Raw genomic sequence first — 23,691 nt, forward strand, 5'->3', positions numbered from 1 at the left:
AACACTGACAGTAGGGGGAGTACTGACAGTGGGAGTAGAAATTTTCTTCTTTATCTCATTTTTTAAGCACCCCTAAAGCAGTAAAAATCATCTCTGGTCTATTTATTTAGTGGCTCCAACTCTTGTGCTGCTTTTTCTGGGGATATTTTTTTTTCAATAGTGGCATTTGTCAGCTTTTCACATTTCTTTGACATCTTTGGGACAATCATTATACAAGCCTTGGTAGTCCTAATATGTGGCTTTCTATGGCTTTCTTCAGTGGTCATTTCTATGTGTGTATTATGAGCATTTTTAGAATGCTCAAAACAGTATACATTTCCATGTTCTAGATGCAGGAGTACTTGGGGAAATTTTGTAGCCACAAATCTGCTCCTTGTTTGGAAGAGTTCCCTAAGACAGCCTACAGTCAAATCTCCCATCTCCTTGGAGACACAGGAAATTGTACTTATGATCCATGGGGAATCTCAGGTAAGTATATCTAGGCAGGCTGTCATCCCCATGTTAGTGACTTTGTAAAGAATCATTCATTAGAGCACAGGGAAGTAAAGGTCATGTGTATTTTCTTCCCAGGCATTTGCATGATCGTGCACTCTGAAGGCTGGATTATTTTCTACTTTGAGGGCTTAAGTGCTGAGAATATGGACAGCATTCTACAGCACAAAGTATCCTCATCCAGCCTCTGTCCACCTACATCTCTACAAAGACGTTGAATCATGTTTCATAGGGAAGATTAAGGCCAACGGTCATGAGCTTGATCAGCGTCTTCCCCACACGTCTCTAATCCAATCCCCTAATCTGCCCACTTTCAACTTCATCATGGCTTTCTAAGGAGAAAGGGTAATATTTATGAAGTTCAGAGTCAAACCTTTCTCCCATCATCTTTATCCTGCCCTCTCCCACTTCCTCACAAGTTATTCCCTCTCTTTTATGTTTTCAAATGCCTGGATTCTTAAGGAAAACAACAACAACAACAACAAAACTAAAGTTAACAGAGCAAACAGCCCAACCTTGCACTCAGAGTCCATTTACAGTCCAGTACCTTAACAGAATTATCTGCACATAGGGTCTCACCTCCCGTTGACTTCTCTATCTTTAATGAGGCCTCTGCCTCCACCACTGTCCTGAAATTGCTAAGATGCAAAGACCTCCTCTACACCAGTTCCAACATCCTTTTTCTGGCCTAACTTGATTGCTTTTCGGTGGCATCTAACACCTCTGACCTCTTTATCTTCCTTGAAATTTGACTTTGGTCTCACCAGTTTCTCCCTTCTACATCTCTGGCTGAAAGTTCAGCCTGACTTGCTCTTTTCTTTTCTTATTGCCCCTTGAGTGGTGGTATTTCTCAAGATTCTATCTTTGCCCCTTATATTTTCTAAAGTCCATATCCCGTTCAGATGTTACCATTCATCTCCACTGCTGTTACTATTGTTTATACGCTGATGACTCCGAAGTCTATCTTCAATTCAGACCTCTCTTCTGAGCTCCTGGTATTGTTTGGATATTTCAAAGGCACCTCAAACTCAAAGTATTCCAAGGTTATCAGCTTCTTCTTTTTAGCTGACTTCTCCTGTGGTTCCTCCACTCAGCCCCCTAAGCAAGATCCTCAGAAGCCATTGCCAACTCCCTGTACTCACCAGCTGCACATCTTAATGCGCTTAAAGCACTGGCAAGTTTAGTTTCTTTGTAATTTCACAGCTACCCCCACTATAAACTTAATGCCTCACAGATTGTTGAAAAGTAAATGATGTACCACGTATGCCTGGCATCTGATAAAACTGTTAATTGAATCTAAATCTTAAAAATCAGCATTTCCAGGTGCTTGAATTGTTTGGTATCCATTGGGAATTAACATTTCCTCTTCCATGTCATCAAAATCTATGCGATTCACACACTACACAGGAAGGGCAAGTCACTAAATACAGTCTTCTGGCTTTAAAGATTTATATCACTGAAGAGTTCCTGAAATGAGAGGGTTGTTCTGAGTTTAGAATCCTTAGTGACTCCTGATGTCATTTAGGATTCCAGTGGAAATAGGTGTAGCAAGGGCCTGAAATGTATAATTATTTTGGCTGTTTTATTTTAAGAGGTACCACCAATTTAAAACCGTGTTTTCTCCCTGTGGAATCTCCCTTTTCTAGGTCTTGTGTGCTGAGTAGTTGTACAACATAATGCAACTTCTATTTTCTTACTCCTGTGAACGTTTCCTTTTTGTGAAGAGGAGAGTCATGCAAATACAAGTGTTATTTCATTGAATATTAAACCATGTGAAAATGTAATAATAAGTAATTAATATTTTTGGTATTCTCAAATATATTACAGATTATCTGACCTATCACGTATTTGTCATACAATGAACTTTGTTGCATTGCTATTAATAGAGATGAGAGAATCAGAAAATGAATTAGTTTGGATCCTGTTGATTGCAGGTAACAGAAACCTAACTCTATTCTCTTAAGAACACAGTAAATTTATTGATGCGAGTAACTGAAATTCCAGAGGCAGGGCAGGCTTTTCTTCTCTTTATTCATCCTCCTCATCCTCCCTATGTCAGCAGGAACCAGAGCCAACTATTTCCACAGACAGACAGAATAAGAAAGGAGCGGGGTGGCAGGGCAGTGGGTCAGAGAGAGAGACAGAGAGAGAGAGAGAGATCCTCTTTCCATAACCATAGAGTAAAAATTGCAGCAATTGGGCCATGCCAGAACTATTGATTGTTGTCTGGGGAATACCATGTGTGGACTGGCTTAGATCTGGAAGGCAAGGAAGTGGTTTTAAACTGAGAATGAGCCACCTGAAGTAGATGTGTTGTTTAATTAAATGGTGGCTCCTAAGGAGAAATGTCACTGAATTAGAAGAGGGGAAGATATAGGAAGCTAACAAATGTCTATTACATGAGGCATAATTTTAAAAAATGGAAGAGGAAATAAAAGAGAAAGTAAGGAGTTCCGGGAAGATTCCATGGAAAAGGAAAAAGAGAAGATTCCGTAGTGGCCACAGGTCTGCTAAAAAATGGAAGACAAAAGAAACAGAAGGAAGAAAAATAAAGATTTTTTAAAATTTTACTTTAAGTTCTGGGATACATGTGCAGAATGTGCAGGTTTGTTACATAGGTATACGTATGCCATGGTGGTTTGCTGCACCTATCAATCTGTCATCTAGGTTTTAAGCCCCACATGCATCAGGTATTTGTCCTAATACTCTCCCTCCCCTTGCCCCTAACCCCCCACGAGGCCCTGGAGTGTGATGTTCCCCTCCCTGTATCCATGTGTTCACATTGTTCAACTCCCACTTATGAGTGATAATATGCAGTGTCTAGTTTTCTGTTATTGTGTTAGTGTCCCTGCAAAGGACACAAACTCATTCTTTTTATGACTGCATAATATTCCATGGTGTATATGTGCCACATTTTTTTTTATCCATTCAATCATTGATGGGCATTTGAGTTGGTTCCAAGTCTTTGCTATAGTAAATAGTGCTTCAGTAAACATATGTGTGCATGTGTCTTTATAGTAGGATGATTTACAATCCTTTGGGTACATACCCAGTAACGGGATTGCTGGGTCAAATGGTATTTCTGGTTCTAGATCCTTGAGGAACTGACACACTGTCTTCCACAATGGTTGAAATAATTTAAAATGCCACTGTCGGTGTAAAAGCATTCCTATTTCTCCACATCCTCTCCAGCATCTGTTGTTTCCTGACTTTTTAATGATCACCGTTCCAACTGGCGTGAGATGGTATCTTACTGTGGTTTTGATTTGTATTTCTCTAATAACCAGTGATGATGAGTTTTTTTTTTTTCGTATGTTTGTTGGACACATAATTGTCTTCTTTTGAGGAGTGTCTGTTCATATCTTTCACCCACTTTTTGATAAGATTTTTTTTTCATGTGAATTTAAGTTCCTTATAGATTCTGGATATTAGCCTTTCGTCAAATGCATACTTTGCAAAAATTTTCCCCCATTCTGTAGCTTTCCTGTTCACTCTGATGATAGTTTCTTTTGCTGGGCAGAAACTCTTTAGTTTGATTAGATACCACTTGTCAATTTTGGTTTTTGTTGCCATTGCTTTTCGTGTTTTAGTCATGAAGCCTTTGCCCATGCCTATGTCCTGAATGGTATTGCCTAGGTTTTCTTCTAGGGTTTTTATGGTTTTAGGTCTTACATTTAAGTCTTTAATCCATCTTGAGTTAATTTTTGTATAAGGCTTAAGGAAGGGGCCGAGTTTCAGTTTTCTGCATATGGATAGCCAGTTTTCCCAGCACCATTTATTAAATAGGGAACCTTTTCCCCATTGCTTGTTTTTGTCAGGTTTGTCTAAGATCAGATGGTTGTAGCTGTGTGGTATGATTTCTGAGGCCTCTGTTCTGTTCCATTGGTCTATATGTCTGTTTTGGTACCAGTACTATGCTGTTTTGGTTACTGTAGCCTTGTATATAGTTTGGAGTCAGGTAGAGTGATGCCTCCAGCTTTGTTCTTCTTGCTTAGGATTGTCTTGGCTATATGGGCTCTTTTGTGGTTCCATATGAAAATTAAAGTAGTTTTTTCTAATTCTGTGAAGAAAGTCAGTAGTAGCTTGATGAGAATAGTATTGAATGTATAAATTAATTTGGGTAATATGGCCATTCACAATATTGATTCTTCCCATCCGTGAGCATGGAAATTTTTCCATTTTTTTGTGTGTGTCCTCTATTATTTCCTTGAGCAGTGGTTTGTAGTTCTCCTTGAAGAGGTCATACACGTCCCTTGTAAGTTGTATTCCTAGGTATTTTATTCTCTTTGTAGCAATTGTGAATGAGAGTTCACTCATGATTTGACTCTCTGCTTGTTTATTATTGATGTATAGGAACGCTTGTGATTTTTGCACATTGATTTTGTATCCTGAGACTTTGCTGAAGTTGCTTATTAGCTTAAGGAGTTTTGGGGTTGAGACAATGGAATTTTCTAAATATACAATCAAATGGAGACAATTTGACTTCCTGCCTTCCTAATTGAATACCCTTACTTTCTCTTGCCTGATTGCCCTGGCCAGAACTTCCAATACTATGTTGAACAGGAGTGGTGAGAGAGAGCATCCCTGTCTTGTGCCAGTTTTCAAAGGGAATGCTTCCAGCTTTTGCCCATTCAGTATGATATTGGCTATGGATTTCTCATAAATAGATCTTATTATTTTGAGATGTGTTCCATCAATACCCAGTTTATTGATAGTTTTTAGCATGAAGGGATGTTGAATTATATTGAAGGCCTTTTCTGCATCTATTGAGATATTATGTGGTTTTTGTCATTGGTTCTATTTATGTGATAGATTACCTTTATTGATTTGCATATGTTGAACCAGGCTTGGGGAGGAGAAATAAAATCCTTTCCAGAGAAGCAAATGCTGAGGGATTTTGTCACCACCAGGCCTGCCTTACAAGAGCTCCTGAAGGAAGCACTAAATATGGAAAGGAAAAACCAGTACCAGCCACTGGAAAAACACACCCAAATATAAAGACCAATGACACTATGAAGAAACCGCATCAACTAATGTGCAAAATAACCAGCTAGCATCATGGTGACAGGATCAAATTCACACATAACACATACATTTAATTGACCTTAAATGCAAATGGGCTAAATGCCCCAATTAAAATACATAGACTGGCAAATTGGATAAAGAGTCAAGACCCATCGGTGTGTTGTATTCAGGAGATCCATCTCATGTGCAAAGACATATATAGGATCAAAATAAAGGGATGGAGGGAGATTTACCAAACAAATGGAAAGAAAAAAAAAAAAGCAAGATTGCAATTCTAGTCTCTGATAAAACAGACTTTAAGCCAACAAACATAGAAAAAGACAAAAAAGGGCAATGCATAATGGTAAAGGGATCAATGCAACAAGAAGAACTAACTATCCTAAATATATATGCACCCAATATGGGAGCACCCGGATTCATAAAGCAAGTTCTTAGAGACCTACAAAGAGACTTAGACTCCCACACAATAATAATGGGAGACTTTAATACCCACTGTCAATATTAGACAGATCAATGATACAGAAAATTAACAAGGATATCCAGGACTTGATCTCAGCTCTGGACCAAGCAGACCTAATAGACATCTATGGAACTCTCCACCCCAAATCAACAGAATATACATTCTTCTCAGGACCACATCACACTTATTCCAAAACTGACCACATAATTGGAAGTAAAACACTCCTCAGCAAATGCAAAAGAACAGAAATCATAACAAACTGTCTCTCAGACCACAGTTCAATAAAATTAGAACTCAAGATTGAGAAACTCGCTCAGAACTGCACAACTACATGGAAATTTAACAATCTGCTTCTGAATGACTACTGGGTAAATAACGAAATTAAGGCAGAAATAAATAATTTCTTTGAAATCAATGAGAACAAAGAGACAACATACCAGAATCTCTGGGATACAGCTAAAGCAGTGTTAAGAGGGAAATATACAGCACTAAATGCCCATATCAGAAAGCTAGAAAGATCTGAAATCAACACCCAAACATCACAATTAAAATAACTAGAGAAGCAAGAGCAAATAAATTCAAAAGATAGAAGACAAGAAATAACTAAGATCAGAGCAGAACTGAAGGAGATAGAGACATGAAAAACTCTTCAAAAAATCAGTGAATCCAGGAGCTGGTTTTTTGAAAAGATTAACAAAATAGATAGATCACTAGCTAAACTAATAAAGAAGAAAAGAGAGAAGAATCAAATGATAAAAAATGATAAAGAGGATATCACCACTGATCCCATAGAAATACAAACTATGATCAGAGAATACTACAAACACCTCTATCAGATCAGTAAGAGAAAAAACTAAAAAGGATATCCAGGACTTGAACTCAGCTCTGGACCAAGCGGACCTAATACACACTACAGAACTCTCCACCCCAAATCAACCGGGAAAAGATTTCAACAAATAAACTGGAAAATCTAGAAGAAATGGATAAATTCTTGGACATATATACCCTCCCAAGACTAAACAGGAATAATTCGAATTCCTGAAAAGACCAATAACAAGTTTTGAAATTGAGGCAGTAATTAATAGCCTACCAACCAAAAAAAGTCCAGGACCAGATGGATTCACAGCCAAACTCTACCTGAGGTGAAAAGAGGAGCTGGTACCATTCCTTTTGAAACTATTTCAAACAATAGAAAAAGAGAGAATCCTCCCTAACTATTTTATGAGGCCAGCATCATTCTGATACCAAAACCTGGCAGAGACGCAACAAAAAAAGAAAATATCCCTGATGGACATCGATAGAAAAATCCTCAATAAAATACTGGCAAACTAAATCCAGCAACACATCAAAACGCTTATCCACCACGATCAAGTTGACTTCATCCCTGGGACACAAATAAAGATTTAATTGGGAAAGACAGAGCCTGAGTTCAAGGAAGAACAAGAATTACCCCCAGAAGGCCTATTTCTTAACTTTTTTTTTGTGAAAGAGCCCCAACTTTTGATTTGTTTTGTTTAGTTCTTCTTTTCTAATGAAAAGTAAAATTTTGCTAATGATTGTTGTGGCTGTGCCTTGTTTTCAATGTTAGGGTGACACTTGCTAACTGAATAAGAGTTGACCATTTCCTTCTGAGATCACACACTGGTACATTGTACCTGCTACATCCCTCCCTGTCTGTTGGTGGTTTGTCATAGACCCTACTGGTCGACCACTGGTTATGTCCAGCTAAAGTTCTGGAAGGTTTATTAGGATGAAGAAATGCAGACACTGCTCAGATTTTTCAAGGAATATGCAACTAAGTGGAGTAAACAAAATTTGGCTTTCTCTCTTAACAAGAAGGATACAGAGTCTTTTGTCATATGAAGTTTCCAGAGCTGGGAGGATGCATCCATCACAGACTCCTTCAGTGTTACTGAAGAGATATTAGCTTCCAAAGCTGGTGAAGTAAACTGAAGTATAACAACTACCCAGAGTCTACAGCCCAGTGGGAGACACTTAACAGTGACACTTAGCATTTACTGTATTAGTTAACATTTAGCAGATCTTTGTTAAAGTAGCAGCAGATTTTTCTTAAAGTAGTCTCTGGATACAAAAGTTTTAATATCATCCTCTTACTTCAAGCATGTGATTTTCCAAATTTCTCCTTTTGTCTCTCATAAACAGGGAGAAGAGGAAACTTTCCACTTATTCACCATCATTCATTCCAACTGCTAAAGAGATCCAGGCTCCTAACAGCTAATAAATGAAACTGAGAGGTTTGAGAAGAGAATAAATAAGTGTACAGGACGCTGAGGCAGGTCTTTCTGATTCCTGGCAACTGCAATCAGTGAATAGACAACCAAAGCAGGCCTCCTCAGTTAATAGCTTGGGCAGTATCTGGTGTAGTCATTTAAGAGCATTGCACTACGTCTCTGCCCCAAACATTTCCTCCTCTTTTGCTTTGCTGAGGTGACAAAACAACTCTGCTTTAATCAAGGTTTTGGGTTTGGATTAAAGGCTTTTATAGAATAAAAATATAAAATAATATAAAATAAAAATATTATATAACCCTGTAGTTATGCTGTATAAGTTCCTTAAGCTCTTTATCAGAGAAACCCAGCTTTACACAATGGTGATGAAAACATACTTGGAGCCCAGGGAAGGATGTGTAATCTCTCTTTATTGTTTCTATGGGTCACCGCTCAGTTGGTAGAGAGAGAGCATTTCATGGGTCTCTGATAGTCTTATTGACCTGATTTTCTTTTATTTTTTTCTTTTATTTTTATTTTTTTCTTTTCTACCCATTTCCTCTCTTTCTCTCCATGGTACTGGATCCTCTCCATTCATTCTTTGTATCAAAGGTCAAGGAGACACAACAAATCTTTGACTGGGAATTCTAGACCAGTGGTGTCCATTAGAGTAGCCACTAGACACACATGGCTATTGAACATGTAAAATGTGACTAGTGTGACTGCATTTTAAATTCAGTTTAATTTTAATTAATTTAGATTCAAAAATTGAGGCTATTAAACACCATTAAACACAACTTTATTATTTTGGTAGAACTACATTTCACTCTAGCCTTTGAAAATTTACCATGAGTTGAGATGTGCTAAGAATGTCAAATACACACTGGAGTTCAAAGACTTAGTATGAAAAATAATATAAAATGTCTCGTTAATAATTTTTATATTGGCCAGGTGTGGTTACCTCATTCCTATAATCCCAACAGTTTGGGAGGTCAAGGTGGGAGGATCACTTGAGGCCAGGATTTAAGACCAGCCTGAGCAACAAAGCAAGATCTCCATCTCTACCAAAAATAGTAATAATGAAATTTATTATTATAGATAATGACATTTATTATTATATTACTATGTTGAAATAAAAATTTTTGGATAATTAAATGATATATTATTAAAACTATAAAAATAATGTCACCTATTTCCTTTTATTATTTAATATGGCTATAAGAAAATATAAAATTATATTGGTGGTTCTCATAATTCTAATATATTCAATGCCAAGAGGCTCCCCTCCTTCCACAGTGAGAAAAACAAGGGATGGGGAACAAGCCTCATCCTGAAGCCATCATCAGTTCCAATATCCAGCATCACTGAGAATACCAGATTAAGCTGCCTTCAGCAGGGTGGGGATCAAAGACTTTGGGCCAAGGGACTTTTGATGGTTGGGTTAGGAGAGAAAGAAGAGGAAGGTATAGACAGGCAGGAGAATACTCCAAGACCTGGAGTATTTTCAGGATAGTTAGTTGGGTGCTGATTTAAGAGAGAGGGCCTTAGGCATGAATATCTTGGGTTCCTGGGAGAAATGCATATATTATAAATGAGAAAGAGGCAACTGAGCAGAAGATGGAAAAAGTCCTAAAAAGAAGCTTTAGGATAGATTGTAGGCAAGAATTCTTATGGAGGTATCAGTTTAAAATACATGACATTGTGATACCCCTTCTAATGTCAGATATCTTCTTCCAGATTCTACTCCTGGTCTTCTGTGGAGCAGGCTTGAAGGTTCTTCCATTGATGCCTCAACTGTGTGCCAATGACCCTATTTCCTTTATGCCTATTGTAATGTCCTTTTGAAGAGACAGTTGAGTAAGTGGAGAACAAACAATTTCCCTACAGTGTTCTAAAGTCCAAAAATGTAGAATTTCAGTGATCATTTATATCGTTTAAACCCACTGATACAGTTTTAGACCTTTATTGCATCCAATGTCCTGATTTTAAAGGGGTGGGGAAAGAGAGAGAGAGAGAGAAAGAAAGAGAGAGAGATGGAGAGATTATGTGCCTTGCCCAGGATCAGTCACTACTCAGGATCAGCTGAAGCCCCTAGAAACAGAACTCGACAGGGACTCAGAATAGGCTCCTGAATCCTAGTTGACGTCTATTACTAACATATCACTTATACCAGTTTTATTTATTTTGATTATTTTTTAATTTTTTTTGTGGGTACACAGTAGGTATATATATTTATGGGGTACATGAGATGTTTTCATACAGGCATACAATGTATAACAATCACATCGGGTAAATGGGGTATCTATTACCTCAAGCATTTATCTTTTCTGTCACAAACAATCCATTTATAATCTTAATTATTATTAAATGTACAAAAAGTTATTATCAACTGTACTCACCCTGTTGTGCTGTCAAATACTTGATCTTATTCATTCTTGTACTTTTTTTTTTAAGACAGGGTCTCACTCTATTGCCCAGACTGGAGGGTAGTGGCACAATCATGGCTCACTGCAGCCTCAACCTCCTGGCCTTAATCAATCCTCCCACCTCAGCCTCCCGAGTAGCTGGGACCACAGGTATGCACAAGTATGCAAAAAAAAAAAAAAAAAACCAAATATATATATATATGTGTGTGTGTGTGTGTGTGTGTGTATGACCTAAGCTGGTCTCAAACTCCTGAGCTCAAGCAATCCTCCCACTTTGGCTTCCCAAAGTGCAGAGATTACAGCCTTGTGCCACCATGCCTGGCCCAGATCTTATTCATTCTATCTAACTAGATTTTTGTACCCATTAACCATCTCCACTTCTCTTGAAACTACCCTTTCCAGCCTCTGATATCCATCATTTTACTCTATATCTTCATGAGTCCACTGTTTTAATTTTTAGCTCCTACAAATAAGTGAGAACATTCTAAGTCTGTCTTTCTGTCCTGACATATTTCATTGAACATAATGACCTCTAGTTCCACCCATGTTGTTGCAAATGACAGGATCTCATTCTTCTTTATGGCCGAATAGTACTCCATTGTGTATATGCACCACATTTTCTTTATTCGTTCATCTATTGAAGGACACTTAGATTTCTTCTAAATCTTGGCCATTGTGAATAGTGCTGCAATAAACATGGGAGTGCAGATATCTCTTAGATATACTGATTTCCTTTATTTTGGGTATGTACCCAGCAGTGGGATTGCTGGATCATATGATCATTCTATTTTTTGTTTTTTGAGGAACCTCCAAACCATTCTCCATAGTGGTTATACTAATTTACATTCCCACCAACAGTGTACCAGAGTTCCCTCTTCTCCACGTCTTTGCAAGCATTCACTGTTGCCTGTTTTGGATGAAAGTCACTTTTAACTAAGGTGAGATAATATCTCATTATAGTTTTGATTTGCATTTCTCTGATGACCAATGATGTGGAGCACCTTTTCATATATCTGTTTGCCATTTGTATGTCTTCTTTTGAGAAATGTCTATTCAGATCTTTTGCCCATTTTTAATTGGATTATTAATTTTTTCCTATGGAGTTGTTTGAACTTCTTATATATTCTGGTTATTAATAACACAAGGGTGTCAGATATGTAGTTTACAAATATTTTCTCCAATTCTGTAGGATAGTATCACACCAATCATAACTTGTACTTGTGAGTTATCTGCAGAGCCCAGTAGATTCTGGGCTGCCTTGTAGGCTGCCCTTGTGTGCCAATGGTCTGGTGAAGATTACTGTGTATTTAATTCAGTACATATGAATTTTAAATGTGTTCTGGTCACAGAGAAAACATTCTGTGGAAGATTTTTTAGGGGATTAAAATGATAGTAGAAATTCTAAATTAATAAGCTTTGGGGTAAGAAAGTATTTTCAAAGAATATTATTTATCCTTTATTTAAGAGGTTTCCTGGCCTGACCATCAAGCAATATTTTATGAGAAAAGGAAGGAATTTGGTTAATATCAGCTATATTAAAACTAAATAAAATAAATTAAAATTAAATGCTATTTAAAATGTTTCAAAATTATCATTGAATAAATAGCTTGACTTGGTGATTACAAATCAAGGGTAGCATCAGGAGGCTAAAGCTATAAGCCAAGCTAACACATGAGAAAATCACATTATATGAAATTTTGTGGACATGAGATTGAAAATATGTGATCTATAAGCAAAAGGAAAAAAAAAAAACTTTAAATTTTTGTGCCCTGCATTTCAAATTTCTGGGTGATTTATAAGCCTTTCAAAGTTTATGCTATTAAGCAATTCAAAATTTCTATGTCTATACATGTTTAGCTAATATTAACTCAACTAGCCACCCTGTGGCATTTTCCGTGCTATTCTTCATTTCTTCCGTCTATATTTTTTCTCGTCTCGCTTTTTTAGAAATGTTATTCCTATTTCTGTCACACTGTCACCTTTTAGTCTGTCTTGCAAGAATGTAACATCAGCAGCCAAATGAACCTAGGAAAGAAGAAAAATACAGGTCTGTCATTTAATTAAAAAACAAAAAACTAAATTTTTCTCAGTCTTTTGTCAGCTTTCTTTACGTTCCTTAAGAAATGATTTTTTAAAAAGCTTGTTCGTGGATAAAGGGCCCTTTACTGAGTGTCCTCCAGAGGTGGTACAGCTGTGTGTCAGCTCTGTGGTGTGACTCTGCAAAGAGAAGGGTGGTCCAGGCCAACTAGGATGACTGGGACACCCAGACTCTGCCAAGCTTAGCTCACTGTGCAAGGCTGAATTATGGATCCATCTTTAGAAGAACACAAATTCCCTGCTCAAAGATAGCCTTGACCCAGTGTGCTTAGTCAGCAGAATTTCCAAGAATAAATGGATTCTTAAATGATTGCTCTCAAACAGATTTGCCATAAATCATTCTGTCATTAGCTAGATAACATAACCACTTATCCTAACAACATTTAGCAGTCAGTTATGGTTTGAAGACTTTGAGAATAATATCAATTAAATGAATTATAGATATAAAATTGAAGACTGAAATTACAGACATGAATATTTGATACTCAGGCCTTCTTTTTCTCTGTAAGGTATTTCCCATTTCCCAGGCACTGAAGTAAGCAGGGCTTACTTCTTTATTCATTAACATGTGTCCACATAAGAGCAGCATGATATTGCTGACCTACCCCCAATAGTGTATTTATTCAGAGTTATTTTGCTTTATTGGGAAAAATAAGATAAATAAGTAAAAGCACCAAGTAAAAGCAAATAATATGTGAAAAATGCCCACGTGTAGCAGGAAATTAATTGATATTTATTGAATCTTAGCTGACTCACTCCCCTCTCTCACTAAGAATTCCTTAGCTAGTCAGCCTCAATTTGTTAAACCCTTAGTGTACCAAATTATCTGACTCATACTGGGCCCGGCCTTGCAATGCCTACCATTTAACAGAAGGACGTAGACTGCACTTGGAAATACAGAAGCAAAATTCATCCTCAACTTTTTCTTCCATAAGATTTTTTAAGTCTTTGTCAAAATTTAACCGAAAATAAATTAAATTAACAGGGAGACAATGTTGAAGCTATTTGGATATTTGGGAACACATGAGGTCTGATGCCAGCTGTCATTCAGCAAATATAATCAACTGTTATCTATGAAAGTAGAAGACATTCTTTTCCTATTTTTGACTTGGTTTTATGGTTTCTCCCTTGGCCCATAAACGCTCAGAATGCTTTCCCACCCCTTCCTTGATCTCATGGCCACCGACTATAGGACAAGTCTAAAAAGATGCTAGGGTGGAAGCATGGAGAATCTGTATGAACAATACATTGTTTCTATTGTTTTATGCTTTTGGATTACTTGTTATTCTGTTTTCCCCTAATTATCACAAATAATTTAAAATCACATGCATGCCTCATTATTAGGTAGCTCAACACATGGCAAGACTTTGGTTGCTATCTGGTCCCACCATTCTTAATAGCTAAGCTTCTGGGAAAATGAGACTTTGATGACTGTCATCTCTTCCTAAGCTGTTGTTGACTCACCAATCTTTGACAAATTGTCTTCTTTCCCTCCACTTTCCCAAAGGAGCTTTTACCAAGGCCCTCGTGGGTCTTTTGGTTCCTAAATGTTGTGAATATTTTTCAGGTCTAGTTTAACTTACACTCTCTGCTGTACTTGTTCTTATTAATCACTCTGTCTTCTTGAAATGCTCTCCTCCCTTGTTTCTATGACTCCTTCTTTTCCTCCCTCTGATTTCTCTTTCTTAGTATCCTTTTTCAGCCTTTGTGCTCTCTATTGAACCTACTTATTATATTTTATTGCTTCCTACGGTTCTGTTACTCCCTTTTCTTCTTGCTCTACAGACTCTGTCTAGGCATTCTTTTCCAATTCTAATGCTTCTTCAATCCATGTCTCTCTGTGAACTCCTGACAGGGATAAACAACAGTTTGCTGGATAGCCTCACTTGCATGTGTTAAACACCTCAACTCCAGCAGGCTCAAAATTGAACTCCTCACTTTGTCTCTACCAAGCCCAGATGTACTCCTCTTGGTTTTGCTCCTCTTGGTTTAATAGCACAACCATCTCTACAGGTTGCTCAGAAACTTACAAATCATTCTTGAATCTTTTTCTCAATTTCGTTCCTTTCAGTCAGTTCATAACCTAGCCTTATCTGTTCCATCTTTTTGATGTTGTTCAAATGGTCTTCCTCTCCCTATTCCTGCTGTCAAGGCTTTGTTCTGGTTTTACCTGAGGTTACCATCATAACTTCCAAAGTGCCCTCATCCTTTCCTTCAGCATTGTTCCCTCTGATATACTTTCATTTGGTTGATAAGCAAATGAAATTCCTAAAACACAAGTTTCAAAATATTATTCCACTGTTTTTAAACCTATATTGATTTCTGTTGCTTCCAATGTAAAAATCTGAATTTCCACGCTTGTCATATGAACTCCTTTTCTTAAAATCAGTCTTCTGTAAAGAATTTAAGCCTTCTTTCTCATGACAATCTGTCTCTCAATTTATATGTCAGTCATACTGAACTAATTCAAGTTCCTTGTTCCTTGATTGAAACATTCTTTTTGTACCTTTGGACATGCTGATTCTTCTACCTATTGTATTATTTTCTCCTGCTCCTCTTACCCAAGGCTTTTATCTAACTCCTATTTTTCTTTCAAAAGCCAGTTTAGAGTTTCCTTAGGAAGTCTAGGAAGTTTTTCCTGCCACAGGTTCTCTCATAGCCTTAATTATACTTATTTGTGCATCTGACTTCTCCATTAGAAAGCAGATTCTTTAAAGGCAGCAACTATGTCTTGTTCATCTGTGTATACTCAGTGCCTGACACTTAGCAGATACTAATAACTGTTTTAGTTAAACCAATTAATAATTCAGGTGTAAAATCCAGCCTCCAAAATGGCCAATGATCCCTACCTTCTGTTATTCACACCCTCAGGTAACCCACTCCTCCATGGCACCAGGGTTGGCCACATAAGTAGCCATGTTGTGATTAGATCTACAAAGAGGTCCATGTGGCCAGGAACCTCATGAAGCCTCCTGCCAACTGCCAGCAAGGCACTGGGGGTGTGTGAGTGAGCTTGGAAGTAGATTCTCCAGCCTCAGTCAAGTTGCCAGAGGTTGCAGCCCTGGCCAGCAGCTTGACTGCATGTGTATTAAGCCATGAAAGACTCTGAGTGACAACAACCTAGCTAAGCTGCTCCCAGATTTCTGATCCTCAGAAACTGTGTGAGAAAATAAATGTTTGTTTTTATAGCTGCTACATTTTGGGGGTACTTTGTAACACGTTATTAGATAACTAATGTACCCAGCAAAATGAATTATGCATATTGGTTATCTTATTTTAGTCTTAGAAGGACTAAGAGATTCTTCATTCATTCTTCACTTATTCAACTTTACCATTTCCAAGGCACCTCTGATAATCCCACACAGCAAGTTGCAGTAGCACAGAGAAGATCGTCCAGCAGGGAGCTCTTCCACAAACTCCACCAGAGGATTCTTGTCTAGAATCAGGGAAAATTCATTTCTGCTTGAATTGTTACAGGTCACACTTGGTGTAATTCCCAGATACATCTTGAAAGCAACCTGATAAGAAGAAAACAAAATTACTAAAACCTGGTCTAGAACAAATAACTATTAGCAGACTAAACAAATACCCTGTTCTAGGCATTGCAGCACAATGGTTAAGTACATGGAGTCTATAGTCAGGTGAAGCTATGGCTTCACCCTTAGCTTTGCAATTTATTGATCCTATGCTGTGAAATTTTTAAATATTTTTACTTGTGAATCACTTCCAAGATTCTTGAATAGGAACAGCTCCGGTCTACAGCTCCCAGTGAGATCAACAGAGAAGACAGGTGATTTCCAACTGAGGTACCTGGTTCATCTCACTGGGACTGGTTGGACAGTGGGTGCAGCCCATGGAGAGCGAGCCAAATCAGGGCAGGGCATCATCTCACGTGGGAAGCTCAAGGGGTCAGGGGATTTCCCTTTCCTAGCCAAGGGAAGCCATGAGTGACTGTACTTGGAGGAACGGTACACTTTTGCCCAAATACTGCACTTTTCTCGCGGTCTTCACATCCGGCAGAACAGGAAATTCCTTCCCTCAGGAGATTCCCTCCCTCAGGAGATTCCCTCCAAAGCCTGTGCCTAGCTTGGCAGGTCCCACGCCCATGGAGCCTTGCTCGCTGCTAGCACAGCAGACTGAGATTGACCTGGGATGCTGAAACTTGGTGGGGAGAGGGGTGTCCACCATTGCTGAGGCTTGAGTAGGCAGTTCTATGCTCACAGTGTAAACAAAGAGGCAGGGAAGCTCTAACTGGGTGGAGCCCATCACAGGTCAGCAAGGCCTACTGCCTTCCTAGATTCCACCTCTGGGGGCAGGGCATATCTGAACAAAAGGCAGAAGATAACTTCTGCAGACTTAAACGTTCCTGCCTGACAGCTCTGAAGAGAGCAGTGGTTCTCCCAGCATGGTGTTCGAGCTCCAATAACAGAGAGACTGCCTCCTCAAGTGGGTCCCTGACCCCCATGTAGCCTGACTGGGAGACACCTCCCTGTAGGAGCTGACAGACACCTCATACAGGCAGGTGCCCCTCTAGGACGAAGCTTCCAGAACAAGGATCAGACAACAATATTTGCTGTTCTGCAGCCTCTGCTGGTGATACCCAGGCAAACAGAGTCTGGAGTGGACCTCCAGAAAACTCCAACAGACCTGCAGCTGAGGGGCCTGTCTGTTAGAAGGAAAACTAACAAACAGAAAGGAATAGCATCAACATCAACAAAAAGGACATCCACAACAAAACCCCATCCATAGGTCACCAACATCAAAGACCAAAGATAGATAAAACCACAAACATGGGGAGAAACCAGAGCGGAAAAGCCAAAAATCCCAAAAACCAGAACACCTCCTCCTCCAAAGGACCACAACTCTTCACCAGCAGGGGAACAAAACTGGAGATGGAGAATGAGTCTGACAAGTTGACAGAAGTAGGCTTCAGAGGTCAGTAATAACAAACTTCTCCGAGCTAAAGGAGCATGTTCTAACCCATCGCAAGGAAGCTAAAAACCTTGAAAAAGGTTTACACAAATGGCTAACTAGAATAACCAGTGTAGAGAAGCACTTTAATGAGCTGATGGAGCTGAAAACCATAGTACAAGACCTTCATGAAGCACACACAAGTTTCAGTAGCCGATTGGATCAAGTGGAAAAAAGGATATCAGTGACTGAAGATCAAATTAATGAAATAAAGTGAGAAGGCAAGATTAGAGAAAAAAACAGTGAAAAGAAATGAACAAAGCCTCCAAGAAATATGGGACTATGTAAAAAGACCAAATCTACATTTGATCAGTGTACCTGAAAGTGATGGGGAGAATGGAACCAAGTTAGAAAACCCTCTTCTGGATATTATCCAGGAGAACTTCCCCAATCTAGCAAGGCAGGCCAATATCCAAATTCAAGAAATACAAAGAACACCACAAAGATACTCCTTGAGAAGAACAACCCTAAGACACATAATTCTCAGATTCACCAAGGTTAAAACGAAGGAAAAAATGTTGAGGACAGCCAGAGAAAAAGGTTGGGTTACCCACAAAAGGAAGCCCATCAGACTAACAAAGGATCTCTCTGCAGAAACTCTACAAGCCAGAAGAGAGTGGGAGCCAATATTCAACATTCTTAAAGAAAAGGATTTTCAACATAGAATTTCATATCCAGCCAAATGAAGCTTCATAAGTGGAGGAAAAATAAAATCCTTTTCAGACAAGCAAATGCTGAGAGATTTTGTCACCACCAGGCCTGCCTTACAAGAGCTCCTGAAGGAAGCACTAGACATGGAAAGGAAAAACCAGTACCAGCCACTGCAAAAATATGCCAAATTGTAAAAACCATTGACACTATGAAGAAACTGCATCAACTACTGGGCAAAATAACCATCTAGCATCATAATGACAGGATCAAATTCACACATAACAATATTAACCTTAAATGTAAATGGGCTAAATGCCCCAATTAAAAGACACAGACTGGCAAATTGGATAGAGAGTCAAGACCCTTCACCTGGGTGTGATGGCTCACGCCTGTAGTCCCAGAACTTTGGGAGGCCAAGGCAGGTGAATCACGAGGTCAGGAGATCAAGACCATCCTGGCTAACATGGTGAAATCCCGTCTCTACTAAAAATACCAAAAAATTAGCTGGGCATGGTGGCGGGCACCTGTAGTCCCAGTTACTCAGGAGGCTGAGGCAGGAGAATGGCGTGAACCCAGGAGGCGTAGCTTGCAGTGAGCCGAGATCACACCACTGCACTCCAGCCTGGCCGACAGAGCGAGAATTCGTCTCAAAAAAAAAAAAAAAAAAAGTCAAGACCCATCAGTGTGCTGTATACAGGAGACCCATCTCACATGCAAAGACACACAGAGGCTCAAAATAAAGGGATGGAGGAAGACCTACCAAGCAAATGGAAAGAAAAAAAAATAGCAGGGGTCACAATCCTGATTTCTGATAAAACACACTTTAAACCAACAAAGATCAAAGGAGACAAAGAAGGCCATTACATAATGGTAAAGGGATCAATTCAACAAGAAGAGCTAATGATCCTAAATATATATGCACCCAATACAGGAGCATCCAGATTCATAAATCAAGTCCTTAGAGACCTACAAAGAGACTTAGACTCCCACACAATAATAATGGAAGACTTTAACACCCCACTGTCAATCTTAGACACATCAATGAGACAGAAAATTAACAAGGATATCCAGGACTTGAACTCAGCTTTGGACCTAGCAGACATAATAGACATCTACAGAACTCTCCACCCCAAATCAATAGAATATACATTCTTCTCAGCATCACATTGCACTTATTCCAAAATTGACCACATAGTTGGAAGTAAAGCACTCCTCAGCAAATGGAAAAGAACAGAAATTATAACAAACTGTCTCTCAAACCACAGTGCAATCAAATTAGAACTCAGGAGCAAAAAACTCACTCAAAACTGCACAACTACATGGAAACTGAGCAACGTGTTCCAATGACTACTGTGTAAATAATGAAATGAAGGCAGAAATAAAGATGTTCTTAGAAACCAATGATAACAAAGACACAATGTACCAGAACTTCTGGCACACATTTAAAGCAGTGTGTAGAGGGAAATTTATAGCACTAAATGCCCACAAGAGAAAGCAGGAAACATCTAAAATCAGCACCCTAACATTACAATTTAAAGAACTAGAAAAGCAAGAGCAAACAAAGTCAAAAGCTAGCAGAAGATAAGAAATAACTAAGATCAGAGCAGTACTGAAGGAGATAGACACACAGACACACACACACACACACACACACACACACAGACACACACACACACACACACACAAACGCTTCAAAAAATCAATGAATCTAGGGACTGGTTTTTTGAAAAGATCAACAAAATAGATCTACCACTAGCAAGACTAATAAACAAGAAAAGAGAGAATCATCAAATAGACACAATAAAAAATGATAAAGGGGAATATCACCACCGATCCCACAGAAATACAAACTACCATCGGAGAATACTATAAACACCTCTACACAAATAAACTAGAAAATCTAGAAGAAATGGATAAATTCCTAGACGCATACACCCTCCCAAGACTAAACCAGGAAGCAATTGAATCTCTGAATAGACCAATAATAGGTTCTGAAATTGAGGCAATAATTAATAGCCTACCAACCAAAAAAGTCCAGGACCAGATGGACTCACAGCCAAATTCTACACAGAGGTATGAAAAGAAGCTGGTACTATTCCTTCTGAAACTATTCCAATCAACTGAAAAAGAGGGAATCCTCCCTAACTCATTTTATGAGGCCAGTATCATCCTGATATCAAAGCCTGGCAGAGACACAACATAAAAGAGAATTTTAGGCCAATATCCCTGATGAACATCAATACAAAAATCCTCAATAAAATACTGGCAAATCAAATCCAGCAGCACAACAAAAAGCTTATCCACCACCACCAAGTCGGCTTCATCCTTGGAATGCAGGGCTGGTTCAACATATGTAATCCATCACATAAACAGAACCAAAGACAAAAACCATGTGATTATCTCAATAGATGCAGAAAAGGCCTTTGAAAAAATTCAAAAGCCCTTCATGCTACAAACTCGATAAACTAGGTATTGATGGGACGTATTTCAAAATAATAAGAGCTATTTATGATAAACCCACACCCAATATCATATTGAATGGGCAGAAATGAGAAGATTCCCTTTGAAAATCGGCACAAGGTAAGGATGCCCTCTCTCACCACTCCTATTCAACATAGTATTGGAAGTTCTGGCCAGGGCAATCAGGCAGGAGAAAGAAATAGAGAGTATTCAGTTAGGAAAAGAGGAAGTCAAATTGTCCCTATTTGCAGATGACATGATTGTATATTTAGAAAACCCCATCATCTCAGCCCAAAATCTCCTTAAGCTGATAAGCAACTTCAGCAAAGTCTCAGGATACAAAATCAATGTGCAAAAATCACAAGCATTCTTATATACCAATAACAGACAGAGAGCCAAATCATGAGTGAACTCCCATTCACAATTCCTACAAAGAGAATAAAATACCTAGGAATATAACTTACAAGGGATGTGAAGGACCTCTTCAAGGAGAACTGCAAACCACTGCTCAAGTAAATAAGAGAGGACACAAACAAATGGAAAAACATTCCATGCTCATGAATAGAAAGAATCAATATAATGAAAATGGCCAAACTGCCCAAGGTAATTTATAGATTCAGTGCTATCCCCATCAAGCTACCACCTTCTTTGTTCAAAGAATTGGAAAAAACTACTTTAAATTTCATATGGAACCCAAGAAGAGCCCACATAGCCAAGACAATCCTAAGCAAAAAGAACAAAGCTGGAGGCATCACGCTACTTGACTTCAAACTATACTATGAGGTTACAGTAACCAAAAGAGCATGGTACTGGTACCAAAACAGATATATAGACAAACGGAACAGAACAGAGGTCTCAGAAATAACACCACACATGGACAATCATCTGATCTTTGACAAACCTGACAAAAACAAGCAGTGGGGAAAGGATTCCCTATTTAATAAATGGTGTTGGGAAAACTGGCTAACCATATGTAGAAAGCTGAAACTGGATCCCTTCCTTATACCTTATACAAAAACTAACTCAAGATGGATTAACGACTTAAGTGTAAAACCTAAAACCATGAAAATCCTAGAAGAAAACCTAGGCAATATCATTCACGACATAGGCATGGGCAAAGACTTCATGACTATAACACCAAAAGCAATGGCAACAAAAGCCAAAATAAACAAGTGGGATCTAATTAAACTAAAGAGTTTCTGCACAGCAAAAGAAACTATCATCAGAGTGAGCATGCAACCTACAGAATGGGAGAAAATTTTTTCAATCTACCCAACTGACAAAGAGCTAATATCCAGAATCTACGAAGAACTTAAATAAATTTACAAGGAAAAAAAAACCATCAAAAAGTGGGCAAAGGATATGAACAGACACTTCTCAAAAGAAGATATTTATGCAGCCAACAGACATATGACAAAATGCCCATCATCACTGTTCATCAGAGAATTGCAAATCAAAACCACAATGAAATACCCTCTCATGCCAGTTAGAATGGCAATCATTAAAAAATCAGGAAACAACAGATGCTGGAGAGGACATGGAGAAATAGGAACACTTTTACACTGTTGGTGGGAGTATAAATTAGTTCAACAATTGTGGAAGACAGTGTGGCGTTTCCTCAATGATCTAGAACCAGAAATACCATTTGACCCAGCAATCCCATTACTGGGTATATACCCAAAGGATTATAAATCATGCTACTATAAAGACACATGCACATATATGTTTATTATGGTGCTATTCACAAGAGCAAAGACTTGGAATCAACCCAAATGTCCATCAATAATAGACTGGATAAAGAAAATGTGGCACATATACACCATGGAATACCATGCAACCATCAAAAAGGATGAGTTCATGTCCTCTGCAGGTACATGGATGAAGCTGGAAACCATCATTCTCAGCAAGATATAACAAGGACAGACAACCAAACACCACATGTTATCACTCATAAGTGGGAGTTGAACAATGAGAACACATGGACACAGGGAGGGGGACATCACACAATGGGGCCTGTCAGGGGCTGGGGGCTGGGGGAGGGATAGCGTTAGGAGAAATACCTAATGTAAATGACGAGGTGATGAGTGCACCAAACCATCATGGCACATGTATACCTGTGAGACAAACCTGCATGTTGTGCACATGTACCCTAGAACTTAAAGTATAAAAATAAATAAATAAAAATACTATTTTTACTTGTATAGAATATTGTAAGAGGCTAATTTTCTGTGGAAATAATATGGTTTATAAAAAATTACACTAAAGCATTATTTTCAAAAAACTTTTAAAAAGATATATATCCTTTCAGGGAGTAAGAAATTAAAATACTACTAATCATCAACATATCAGCTGATATTTGTCACACTGATACTAGCAAAGTATAAAACCCTGGATTAGAAGGGACCCAGGACACATTTGCCACAACAGTATGGTGACAGTCAAAGCAGAGGATGCTAGGGGCAGATTAGACCCAAGAATACATTTTGGGAAGTGGAGGGAACAATTTTGGATTGCTGGCTGTTATCTGTGGTCTCAGTTACCTGTGGTCAACATAATTTGAAAATATTCGATAGAAAATTCTAGAATAAATAATTCATAAGTTTTAAATTGTGCTTCTGAGCAGTGTGATGAAACCTCTCACTGTCCCCACTCCATACTGCCCAGAACATGAATCATCCCTTTGTCCAGTGTATTCATGCTGTTTATGGTATGACCTGCCCATGGGTCACTTGTTAACTGCCTCAGTTAGCAGATTTTAGAAAAACATAATATATACAGGTTTGGTACTATCTGCAGTTTGGGGGTCTTGGTTGCAGGTATCCCCTGTGGGTCTTGGTTGCAGATATCCCTTAATGGAGGTCTTGGTAGCAGGTATCCCCTG

General features: G+C 38.5%; 1 protein-coding gene across 1 annotated transcript in view; it reads right to left on the minus strand.

Annotated features, from left to right (window-relative positions):
• Positions 1-12,536: 12,536 nt before the first annotated feature.
• Positions 12,537-23,691, minus strand: part of TRAPPC3L (trafficking protein particle complex 3 like) — a 48,450-nt gene continuing 37,295 nt past the window's right edge. Inside the window, exons 4-5 of the mRNA XM_025382971.1 lie at positions 16,061-16,246; positions 12,537-12,656 (exon numbers count right to left, since the gene is read on the minus strand). Coding sequence (XP_025238756.1) covers positions 12,537-12,656; positions 16,061-16,246 — 306 coding nt within the window. The remainder of the gene's footprint in view (positions 12,657-16,060; positions 16,247-23,691) is intronic.

The sequence above is a fragment of the Theropithecus gelada genome, chromosome 4 (assembly GCF_003255815.1).
Source record: "Theropithecus gelada isolate Dixy chromosome 4, Tgel_1.0, whole genome shotgun sequence".
In the NCBI taxonomy this organism is placed as follows: Eukaryota; Metazoa; Chordata; class Mammalia; order Primates; family Cercopithecidae; genus Theropithecus; species Theropithecus gelada.